Source organism: Carassius auratus, unplaced genomic scaffold (assembly GCF_003368295.1).
Source record: "Carassius auratus strain Wakin unplaced genomic scaffold, ASM336829v1 scaf_tig00007763, whole genome shotgun sequence".
Taxonomy (NCBI): domain Eukaryota; kingdom Metazoa; phylum Chordata; class Actinopteri; order Cypriniformes; family Cyprinidae; genus Carassius; species Carassius auratus.
The window spans coordinates 131,029-143,506 of NW_020523877.1; the positions used below are offsets into that span (position 1 = coordinate 131,029).

The following is a 12,478-nucleotide window of genomic DNA, read 5'->3' on the forward strand; positions in this document are numbered from 1 at the left end:
TGTTACTCTTTTTATATGTTCTTGAGTTTCGTACATAAAAAAAAAATATTGTTTTTTTACTTCAAAAATTTTTTTGTTCATTAAATATGTAATGCACATTTTATGATGGTCCATGACACCTTACTTCTTCAGACAGTTTAGTGATGTGACCTCACCCACTGACAAGGCCAAGGGTGCACTGCAACAGCAGAAACAACGTAAATACAGTAACACTTGTTGATTAGAATTTTATATTTAATATTACATGCCAGCATATTTACCCAGTATGATGACCTCACAATGTCGCAGGAAATTTCCCCTTTTGCTTTCTATGGTAGACAATTTTTGGTGTGCGTTTCTGCACTGTTTTGACCTTTCTTGTTAAGTCCCGCCTTACGCACGCCATTGGTCAAACTGCTTCTCAATCATTGGCCTCGGCCCAACGGCATCAGCCAAGAGACAAAGCAGCAGCCTGTTAACTGCAGGTGGCACATCATGGCTCCAAAACAGCGTACAAATACCTCAAGGAAAAAATCTCAGTGTTTTTGTTTTGGTCGGGAAACGTGCTCATTGACATGGCAAATAAGCTAAAACACGGAGCGGAGTTGGGTTCGCTGGAATATTTACAGGCGTCAGTTTGTTTTCAAAAATCGTAAGTGACTTTGTTAAGTAGCTTTGTGAGTAAACGTGACCGTTTAGGCAACATATTCTGCTGTATGCATGCAATATATAACAGAATGTCAACAAAACAATCATGGACCTCGATGTCCAGTGGTGAATGGTAAGTGTTAAAAAAAATCTGTTGACGTATCATCCAACGTAATTTAAAAGTTAATTGGCAACAGGTGAATACAATTACAATGGCTAATCACATACGTTTTGAAATCTTATTCTTAATGTTTGACGCAAGTTGCATTAAAAAGTATAAATAGGTTTCAGAATTGTGTTGTTGTTTTAGAACGTTGCTTTCACGATCATTTAAGAACACTCATATGCATGGACAACTGATTTCATCTTATGAGGTGTGTTACCTTTAACCATATGGATGATGATGTATTTGTGCAAATTATGTGATTGCTCTCTGAAGACAGTTAAGGGATATGTTAATCATCAAATCGTACACAGAAATGAAGCAAATGCTCAGTTTCCATGTTGCTTCCCAGAATGCAAATGTAAATTCTCAAAATACAATGCTCTCAAAGCTCATGTTTATCGCCATCACAAAAGACCACATACTCATTTTGATGATTCGACGGGCACGTTTGTTTGCAACAATACAGACTGTCAACAACAATTTACAGACATGAACAATGTCCTTTCTCATCTCAGGTCACATTTAGCCAAGGGAGAGGTGGTGTGTTGTCCTTTTGAAAAATGTGACAAAAAATTCAGTTTAAGATCAAGTTTCACTGCCCATGTTTCACGAAAGCCCAGGACTTCTACATTTGCACAATTACGGATTATGGATACTTTATCTGAGCAACCTTCTTCAGCATTTTTTGATGTTACTGAGGATGAGGTTGATGAAAGTGAATTCACAGACTCCCTGACGAAATGTAACGCAAAGTCATTGTACATGAAAAATCTCTGCCTGTTTTATATGCAGCTACAAGCAAAATACCTGGTGCCATCGTCAACCATTCAGATGATTGTGGAGGAATTCAGTGGTTTAAATTATATCTGTTATCAGTACACACAGAAGATGTTCAGGGAAATACTCAAGTCAAAAACGGCCCTCTCACAATGTGATATTGAATCTGTGGTGCAGACTTTGCAAGGCCAAGATTTACATTCAGCTTGTAATTCATTACTTTCCACAGAATACCAAAGAAGACAGTATTATCAGAAAAAATTTTCGTACGTGCATCCACAAAGTATGTGTCTTGGTCGTGATGAGAACCGAAACCAACGTTATGCACAGTATATTCCATTGAAGAACACTTTAAAAACCATGTTAATAGACCCAGTGGTGTGGGAGCAGTGTGCCAGACATCAGCATGTACACTCTTCTGTGTTCTCTGACATCTGTGATGGCTCTGTATTCAAATCCAATGACTTGTTTAAGCAGCCTGAGATTACAATCCAATTTATCTTGTACCAGGATGCCTTTGAGATTGTGAATCCCCTTGGGTCAGCTAAAAAAAGACACAAAATGATTGGAGTGTATTTTACACTTGGCAACTTTGAGCCATTTTACAGATCATGCATTGATAACATTCAGTTATCACTTTTGTGTTATGAGAGAGACTTTAACTATTTTGTTCAAACCAAGATTTTTGCTAAGTTGTTGGCAGATGTCAAAGAACTTGAAGAGCATGGATTTGTGACATCTTCAGGTGACATAGTACGTGCAACAATAGTGGCTATTATCGGTGATAATTTGGGGTCCCACTGCATCCGTGGGTACTCACAGAACTTCAGTACTGCCAAGCATTGCTGTAGGTATTGCTTGGTATCTCGCAGTGAACTTCAGAATGTGTGTGTAGACTTTCCCAATCGCACAGTTGAGTCCTATAAGGCGGCAGTGGAAACTCTAAGGACGACCGAAGAAAATGTTGTTAATGGGTTGAAGTTTGACTCCATTTTCAACTCTCTCAAGTATTTTCATGTTGCTCAGCCTGGCCTTCCCCCATGCCTTGGCCACGATTTTTTTGAAGGCGTTGTAGTTATTGATCTTGGCATTTTCTTGGAATACTTTGTAAAAAGGAAGTGGTTTTCATATACACAGCTGAACAGGAGACTTGCACAATTCAAATATCTGGATTCTGATGCTGGTTCTGCCCCCTCCCAGATATGTGAAAAAGGCAGAAAGTTAGGTGGTCAAGCAGCTGAAGACTGGTGTCTCCTCAGATTTCTTCCTGTCATAATTGGAGACCGAGTAGAGTCACAAGACCCTGTATGGCAACTGACTGTTAAGTTGAAAGAACTGGTTGAGCTAGTGTGTGCTCCCAAGATTACCACAGCACAGATTGCATATCTCAATGTCTTAATACCAGAATATCTGGAATCAAGAAAGGACCTGTTTCCTGGTGAAAATTTGAAACCAAAACATCATTACATGCTTCACTATACGTCACTCATTTTAAGTCTTGGACCTTTAATTCGTTTGTGGTCATTGAGATTTGAAAGCAAACATTCCTACTTCAAAAGAAGTGTGAGAAGAACACAGAACTTCAAAAATGTATGCAAGTCATTGTCACACAACCATCAACTTCTTCAAGCATATCTTCACTCACGGTCCTTTTTTTCACCAAAGCTTAAAAGTGTTGACTTGGCCACATACTCTCCTCATTTGTACAGTGATGCTGTGTGCAAAGCTGTTGAGACAAGCTTGCTTAATGAACCAGACTTTGTTTCCACACGTGTAGAATACAAGGGTACCCTGTACAGGAAAGGAAACTTAATTTGCCTTAAATGTGAAGAGGAGTATTCTATTTTACAGTTTGGACAGATTGAGCTGATTTTCGTGAAAGATGATGAGGTGACTTTCCTTGTGACTCCCCGCCCCTCAGTGTATTTGCATTATTATGGACTTTATGAGATTTTGTCTGCGACAAAGGAATTAATTTGTGTAAAAGCTGAGGAATGTCTGGATTATTATCCCTTAAATGAGTACAGTTTTATGGGACTGAAGGTCATTACTCTGAAGCACAGCGTTGTTCATCTGTAAAAAGGATAAACCGTCCTCTCCCAACAGAAATGGATGCATTGTTGACTTTTATTGAGAATGTGTTCCCAAACCCTATAACTTCAAAGCTAGCCATAGAGGGTTTGAACAGCCTAGGTGTGGAGACCATAGATGACCTACAGTTTTTGAAAGATGATGATCTAGGTGGCTTTCTGAGACTGATTGAAGCAAGAAAACTAATAGCTCAAATCCCAAGTAAGTTTTCAAATCAATGGTTGTTTTTACATATACACTAGTCAACATTTGAAGCGGATCAAAAAGTTCATTAAGTTCACAAGAACAGGTATTGGTTTTAAGACAACTATTATGAAAGGTTTGATCCACTTGAAATGTTGACTTGTGTACATGCATTACAATTAGATGAACTGGAAAAACAACACCCCAGTCTCTTTCATTCTGTACTTTGTTAGCTGTACTCTTTACTTGTATTACAGTATTTCAATGTGTTTCTTGTTTCTGCAGTATGGTTTTTAATGCAGTTTTTTGTTTATGCCATGTAGATATTGCCTCCACTCTGCAAAACACTGCCAATGATTTGTCTGCTGAATACAATTCTAATGCATCAGGTTCACCTGCTCCTGGATGCTCAGTTTCACCATCCAGCTCTTCAAGTGGAAGACGTGAGTAAAACGCTGATACAACATTAAACAATCCACAAACGTTTTGAAAGCAAAACATGAAATTGGTCAATTCTTGTCATTCATATACAGAGAATTTGCAATGTTAGCATGCCCAGCCTTTAGCACGCCTGGAAAACAAATTGTGCCACACGTGCAGTTCACAGAGCCATATATGTATATGTACAAACCCGATTCCAAAAAAGTTGGGACACTGTAGAAATTGTGAGTAAAAAAGGAATGGAATAATTTACAAATCTCATAAACTTATTTTATTTACAATAGGATATAGATAACATATCAAATGTTGAAAGTGAGACATTTTGAAACGTCTTGCCAAATATTGGCTCATTTTGGAGGTCATGAGAGCTACACATTCCAAAAAAGTTGACGGGTAGCAATAAGAGGCCGGAAAATGTACATATAAGGAACAGCTGCAGGACCAGTTTGCAACTTATTAGGTCAATTGGCAACATGATTGGGTATAAAAAGAGCCTCTCAGAGTGACAGTGTCTCTCAGAAGTCAAAATGGGCAGAGGATTACCAATTCCCCCAATGCTGCGGCGAAAAATAGTGGAGCAATATCAGAAAGGAATTTCTCAGAGAAAAATTGCAAAGAGTTTGAAGTTATCATCATCTGCAGTGCATAATATCATTCAGAGAATCTGGAACATTCACTGTTCGTAAGGGTCAAGGCCCCGAAAACCATCTTCGGGCCCTTAGACGGCACTGCATCACATACAGGAATGCTACTGTAATGGAAATCACAACATGGGCTCAGGAATACTTCCAGAAAACATTGTCTGTGAACACGATCCACCGAGCCATTCGCCGTTGCCGGCTAAAACTCTATAGGTCAAAAAAGAAGCCATATCTAAACATGATTCAGAAGCGCAGGCATTTTCTCTGGGCCAAGGCTCATTTAAAATGACAATGCCAGACCACATACTGCATCAATTACAACATCATGGCTGCGTAGAAGGATCCGGGTAATGAAATGGCCAGCCTGCAGTCCAGATCTTTCACCCATAGAAAACATTTGGCACATCGTAAAGAGGAAGATGCGACAAAAAAGACCTAAGACAGTTGAGCAACTAAAAGCCTGTATTAGACAAGAATGGGACAACATTCCTATTCCTAAACTTGAGCAACTTGTCTCCTCAGTCCCCAGACGTTTGCAGACTGTTATAAAAAGAAGAGGGGATGAACACAGTGGTAAACATGGCCTTGTCCCAACTTTTTTGGAATGTGTAGCTCTCATGAAATCTAAAATGAGCCAATATTTGGCATGACATTTCAAAATGTCTCACTTTCAACATTTGATGTTATCTATATTCTATTGTAAATAAAATATAAGTTTATGAGATTTGTAAATTATTCCATTCCTTTTTTACTCACAATTTCTACAGTGTCCCAACTTTTTTAGAAACGGGTTTGTATATGTGTAGGTGTATATGTATACAAATCTGCAGATTTATTGTACACTAGTCAACATTTGAAGAGTTTTGGGTATTGGTTTTAAGACAACTATTATGAAAGGTTTTGATCCTCTTAAAATTTTGACTAGTGTAGTTTGATGGTACAAATCAAACTGTGATGGCACGGGGCCTCAAAACATTGATTTTGGAAATTGCATACACTGTGATCCGTACATGTGCCACTGTGGTGATTACCTGGTGCATGAATGGCCAAAACGTCTCCAGTTGAGTCCGCAGCTAATGCCAGCGGAGAGTGAAGACTGTTGTGCATTGTTCAGAGCAACTACAGGGCCACAGTGCAGCAAATCACCAGCAACACGTTACATGTGCCCATTTCATGCTAGTGATTTGTTGCACTGTGGTCCTGTGGTCCCTGTGAAAAATGCACAACCGTCTCCCCTCTGACAATAATGCACTGCGGACATAAAACAAGTCTGTGCACCACTTTAAATGCATACTATATATAGTGGCACATGAACAACCCACAAAGCCCCATGCCATCTCTGTTTGTCCGTTATTAAACTTCAATAAATCTGCAGCTTGGGAATAGGCAATTTTGCCAAAAAATTACAGCTGCATGAAAAGTGTTCATCCTGTAACCTGTGGACATTGACTTATCTTCTAGGTGACAGTAGCTGTGAAACTTCGTTTTATGACCATGACTGGCATTATAGTTTTGATGTTCCATGGCAAAAAATGCCAGCAAGTTTCATGGGAAAGTTGCAAAATGGCGAAAGGCCAAGTTGCTCTTAGAGAAGACAGTTGGTCCGCATTGTTGCTTCTGAGATCCTGGAAGTCAGCAAATGTCCAGCAAAAAAACATGTATCAGAAATAGCCCGACAAATGGTGATTGCATACCCAAAGTCTTTCAGAGATGAGATTAATTCCCAGGTTGTAGGAAGTGGATATGATTCTCTCCTCAAACAACTGGTGTGTAGAATTGACAATTTGAAAAGAGCAAAAGCTGTTAGTATACTTTGTGGTACTCTAGAAGTATCAACAAAGAAACGAAAATTGTTATACGGTTGTATAAATTCTGATCCACAACTGCTAGTTGGAGAAACATCCGAATTGCAGCAGGAAAAGAAAGAGAAGTTGGTAGTAATGTTTCAAAATAATGAAAGTGATGTAAAGACAATCTATGACTTAATGACCTCTACATACACCCCTCAAAGAAACAGCATCCAATCTGGAAAGGAAACCAAAGATTTACTTGATGAGTGGCCATATCTTTTTCAGCCAGCAGGAATGAAAGCACACTTTAAAGAGCTCACTGGCATTGACATAAACAACAGCTTTGAAGAATCTGCTTCCAGTAAGTTCAGAAGAATATTGGACTACTTTCAATTTCAGTGCACAGAAAGAGCAAGCAGAGCAGGGAGAATCCTCACAAAGTATAGAGCTGGAGGGGATCATGTTTGTGGGGCCGTGATGTTGCTGCTAACCCATTTCAAAAATGACCAAGACCACTTTCTTGTGATGGTAGAAGACACCTCTGTTCCAAGTGATATATGCTCAGAACAGCTTCCAGCAACACCATGTATAGTAGTGTGTGGTGGGTATTATTTACTATGATCTTGCAACACAATAATTCCTGGTTTTGGGTGATCAGAACTCACATTCTGTTAAATATTATGTCTTACTGATTTTGTGTTTTTTCAAAGGAGAGAACCCACTGACAGCCAGTGTGTACATGGTAGCAGTAGACCAGATGATTGTAAATGACCATCTCTTGAGTTTTACAGAAGCCCTGTATCTGATGTTCTCTCTTTACTATATATTGAACATCAGTTACCCTGTAGAACTGGGAGCCACACTAGAATTCTTGCAAAGGTATTTCATAGACTGCATTCCTTTGGTTAAGAAGCATACAACAATTATTTAAGGATATTGTTTGTGTTGTGTTTTAAAGGTGCATCTTTAGGATAAATCCTCATAAAGGTACCAAGGTGGAAAAGAGAGAGAAAAAGAGAGCGGACTCTGTCAACCCCAGAGTATTGAGTCTGACATCAAAAATTGCTGCATTTGATTGGGGAGAGTAACAGGTATAGAAGCTCTGTTGTCTTGTATAGTAGTGGTAGACTTCATCTTCTGTGTTTATCATTCATCGATGATAAAGTGGACCAAAGGACAATCATTTTTAGAATTAACTCCAATAAATGTGATGTAATTGTCTGTGGCCAAAACTGAGAGTATTTGGTTAAGGCTTGTTGTTGTCTCTGCTCTTCTTTTGGTTTGGGTTTTAATTGTAACTGTTTGTGTCCCCACAGATGTGGTCTTTCAGAAGATTGACATTTCGCTGAAGAACAGGACAGACCGACTTTTTGTACTTCAGTGCAGCGCTTTGTTGCTTAAATCATTTTTATTACCTTGTGACGTGATTAGGATTCAGTTTATATTTATTTATTTGATTGGGACAGTGCATGTTAATGAACAAACATGGAATACATGCATGTAAACATGCTGGATTGTAGCCAAAGGCTAATTTCCATCCGTAGTCCCACGGCTAAAATCACACTGGTCACAAAACATTACATAATAAAATTTACATCTACAGTTAGTACATCGTTTATCAATAAATTAGCTAAACCCCCGTATACAATATTCACATAATACTTAAAAATTCATTCAACTTCAAAATTATCAGAATCCAGGCCCAGTGTTTTTGTTTCTTTTAAACTGAACACATTTGTGTTCTGAAACATGCTTTATCCATTTTCTCCATGTGACATGTTCAGGATTATCAGAATTAATGTCGATTTATTTTTTTTTTAAATTGAACAAATTTGTTTTCTAAAACATGACTTTTGCTGGGAAGTGTTTTTCCATTGTTTGATCTTGAAGGTTTGCTATATAATAAAAAGCTGAAGTTGTTTACAGCAATACTCTGGCTACCATAATTTATTGTATAACATTTTACAAAAATTTGTGTTTCAAGAGTATTTTTAATTAGTTTTTAGCATTACTTCTGTCACACAGTATACAAAGATGTCCCTCTACATTTGGTTTAAATAAATAAATTCACTAGAAAAAGATTATGGCATGAAAACATGTAAGCCCAGATTTGCTAACTATTTGTGGCAGTGCACACTTTCTGAATGTGTCAGGGTTTTCAGAAGACATGATAGAAAGGCATGTACAGTGATTATTGCATCTTTATTGGATATGCATTTGTAGGAAATTTCCTTTATGAAAGCGTCCCTTAACCCTTTTTGTGCCTGACCTGCCAGTAATGGTTGCTAATTGCACTTATTTTTTATTTGGTCATTATGGAAGGGAGCTGCTGCAATTCTGTTCTTGCACATTGATAGTTTACTAGTAGAAAACATTCAAATTAATCCTGAAGTTAGTTGTATTTTCTCTGCCAAAAACAATATTAGCACATTTTAAGTTAAGATGCTTGCTATTTACCTTTAATGTGATAAAACTGAAAATCTGTCTTGTACTCTCAGGTTGTATAACTTTCTTTGTGGTTAGCAGAACAAATTAATTTATTTTGACTAATGTACACCGAGGAAGTTTAAGAACCACTGGCTTATAGATTTGGCTTTTTTGTGATTAAAGCCATTTATTTGCAATGAAATTTTAGAAAATGTTTGAAAAGTGGAAATAAAGTGCTTTTTTAAGAGAAGAGTGTTTATTAAAAATAAAGTATTTATCGGGTAGGCTTAGGGGTCGGTGTATGAGGGCTTTTATTCTCACAACAATGTAGCATCCATTTAACAATTTTAATAAATATAATCATTTGCACTCTGATAATTATTGGATCCTGTTAATCTACAAAAATAGTAAGGTGCAACTATCTGCCGATATAGATAGCATCTAATTAGTATTTACACTTACTGCAAATTTGATAATTCTATTTATTAAATGAAAATTATTTACACCTAATGTAAATAGCATTACGTAAAAATTAATTGGGTTGTAGCTCGTTGTCTAGGTGACTGTGATTTTAAATAGGTGTCGTTTGTGTTTTAACGTTTAGCTCAAGAATAGGGAAGTTCGAATAGCCTATGTGAATATTACCAACTTCACTAAACTCCTTCTTGAGTTAAGAACTGACCACATTTCTTTATATTTGAGTCCAAGTTCAAACACTATGAAACGCTCCATTAACGTATAAGGAGCTCTGAAACACTGCCAGCGGGACATTAAACAGGAAGTGTCTGTCCGAGCTCAAAACAGGTTTTACGTGGGAACGCTAAGTTTCTCGGGTGAAGGCAAAAGATTTGCAAAAAAAATTCCACCACCACGTCCCTTTGAGGGCTCCGTAGTAAATATCATCTACTGCTGGTTACTTCGGATTTTGATATGGAAATCATGACAATTAGCTTACCTTAACAATAAATGGTTTTCCTAAAGTGGTGTAACAAGTGGGTTGGACAGGAGTGTGTGTTTGGATGAGGATACCAATAAGTGAAACGCATACTCGAAATGTGACCTCTTTAACCCATCTCAGTGAGGGGTGAGCGCGCACACACACCCCCGGAGCAGTGCAGGGAGCAATTAGGATAAGTCGCAACACGCTGGCCGTGAGACTCGAACCGGCAACTCTTTGGTTACAAGCCCGACTCTCTAACCACTAAGCTACAATTGACCCCACAGTAATAAAATTCTCTAACAGCCACAAGAGAAAACTGATGCCTTTCACCATTAACCACAGCGGCAAAAAAACAACAGGTTTTATAAACAACACAGTCCAGCGCCAGATCGCTTCTTTAACAAACGAACGATATGTATGATATGCATAACAACAATAGTAGACAATAGTAGGCTAAACGCTGACTATAAATCAAGGAAACAACATCACCAATGGATCACCAATAAAGTTTAGAAAAGATGCGCAATTTAACCTAATGTCTTCAGTGGCACAGGCACTAGTGTGGAAGCCTCGTTTATTTGATGCTTGTTTCAAAGTCCTTGGTTCGAAACTGTATTTTATACCTTTTGGTATCACAAATCACATTGAAAAGGCATTTATTTTCAACAAAAATGAAGTAGAAATAAAGTGTCTAACGAGTGTTTAATAAAACACTTTATACTATTATTGCATCCTGTTAATGTACACAATTACTGAGATGCAAACAGAATCTGCCAAAATATAGAATATCTAATTACTATTTACACTTATTGCAAACTTTCGCGACATTTACATGATGTAAATAGAATATATAGCTATTTGTTTTTAGTGTAAATCACAACTGTTGCTTTTTGCACTTAGTGCATAGTCACTGCCTAATTCAACTGGAAAAATGTAGGCTATATTTGGTGTTAATGTATGCATTTTTAGTGGAATTTCACCGTTCTGATGAAAATGAGAAATGACTGTGAAATTCTACTGGTTTTCTCTGTAAAACTAAAATTTTTTCAACTCTGACCAAAAAATATACAGGAATGTTTTTTTAAGGACATGTCAGGATAACAATAGACAACAACTACTGTTATTTAAAGGAAAATGTAATTTTTTTGCAGTAACAAATTTAAATAGTTAAAAAACAGGGAAAATGTACATTAGATGTAAAAGTTAGCATTTTTATGGAATTTCACAGTTCTGGTCAAAATGTCATAATACTGTTAAATTCTACCGTTTTTTTTCTGTAAAAATACATTTATTTTTTACAGTGTATATATATAACCATTTTCTCTCTTATTTTTTAAAGACTTCAACATGGAGATTGAATTGGAGACCATTGTTCTGTTCGAGGTGTAGTTTGTGGAAGATGCAATGATGAAATTAATTTGAACTGTCAATGTTGTATTTTAAGCATATAAGCAATGTTCAGATGATGTTGTTATTTACAATGGAAACTACTGTAACAAGAAAATAAAGAGGGAAAAATACAAATGATTTTCTCTAATGACTTTTTGTGTGACGTATAACATACATTTCATGAACTACATAAAAAATGATCTGTAAGCCATACTCAAAATCAAAATTCTGTACATGCCTTTCAAAATTATGGTCCATCACAGTTCATTTTTTTAAATAACGGTCAACATGTTATTTCAATTTACAGTCAAACTGTTAAATAATTATTAAAACATGATTTATGAAGTAATGGTGTCAAAATGTCAATTATATCTACATTCAAATCATGTTTAGTTAAACAACTGCTACACCATGTTGTTACATTTACAGTTAAAACCTTTTATTTTTAATAAGGGTTTAAACATGTTACGTGAACTTATTCAAACAATGCCATTAAATTGAATTGTCTCTGCATGTATTTGTAATTATACAGACAAAATATGTTATTTCAGTTTACTTTTTAAACATTTTATAGTACTGTATGGTCAATGTTCTTTTTCCATGTTGCTGTGTAAACATGTTACTTCAGTCCATGGGGTTTTGATCTGGAAATGTTGTGTAAACAAACTGTTCTATAAAGCCATATATCTTATTCATCACTGCCTAGTATGAAAGGTCTGACAGTCGCACTGGATGGAAATTAGAGAGGATAGACACAAAAGCCCCTGTAATTAGAAAGAAAATTATATATGCTTGTACCACGGGGCCATTTAATGCTTGAATCTGATTGGCTGACGAGCGTTCTGAGGTGTGCAATTATTTTCTGGGAAATGCATGGCAAACGTAGTTCCAGGCAGCTCTCTTGACCGCATTACAGTTCCATATAACTTTGCATAGTTAACAGTAATAACGGTCACACAGTTTGCACAAAAAGGACATTTCATACATAACTTGAACCATGTTTGAG

The 12,478-nt window shown here is 36.9% G+C and overlaps 1 protein-coding gene across 8 annotated transcripts; it reads left to right on the forward strand.

Annotated features, from left to right (window-relative positions):
- Nucleotides 1-311: 311 nt before the first annotated feature.
- Nucleotides 312-8,641, forward strand: LOC113071643 (uncharacterized). Of its 8 annotated transcripts, XR_003280179.1 has the most exons (7): nucleotides 767-3,862; nucleotides 4,168-4,287; nucleotides 6,388-7,077; nucleotides 7,249-7,317; nucleotides 7,427-7,595; nucleotides 7,675-7,807; nucleotides 8,033-8,641. XR_003280179.1 is itself a non-coding variant. In XM_026244950.1 (6 exons), the coding sequence occupies exons 3-5, from the start codon at nucleotides 6,606-6,608 to the stop codon at nucleotides 7,802-7,804; spliced, it is 1,011 nt and encodes a 336-aa protein (XP_026100735.1). In that variant the 5' UTR covers nucleotides 317-760; nucleotides 4,168-4,287; nucleotides 6,388-6,605; the 3' UTR covers nucleotides 7,805-7,807; nucleotides 8,033-8,641. The 8 variants fall into 8 exon arrangements, 2 of the variants coding, with proteins under 2 accessions (XP_026100735.1, XP_026100736.1); XR_003280180.1 differs by lacking the exon at nucleotides 767-3,862 and adding an exon at nucleotides 312-760 and having other exon boundaries at nucleotides 7,002-7,317; XR_003280181.1 differs by lacking the exons at nucleotides 767-3,862; nucleotides 6,388-7,077 and adding an exon at nucleotides 312-760 and having other exon boundaries at nucleotides 7,116-7,317.
- The last annotated feature ends 3,837 nt before the right edge of the window (nucleotides 8,642-12,478 follow it).

Excerpts from the sequence above, each read along its gene's own strand:
- LOC113071643 (XM_026244950.1), top strand. The coding sequence starts at position 6,606 with ATGGTGATTGCATACCCAAAGTCTTTCAGAGATGAGATTAATTCCCAG. Across the intron at positions 7,318-7,426 it reads ACCATGTATAGTAGTGTGTG|GAGAGAACCCACTGACAGCC; the intron begins GTGGGTATTATT and ends GTTTTTTCAAAG. Across the intron at positions 7,596-7,674 it reads ACACTAGAATTCTTGCAAAG|GTGCATCTTTAGGATAAATC; the intron begins GTATTTCATAGA and ends TGTGTTTTAAAG.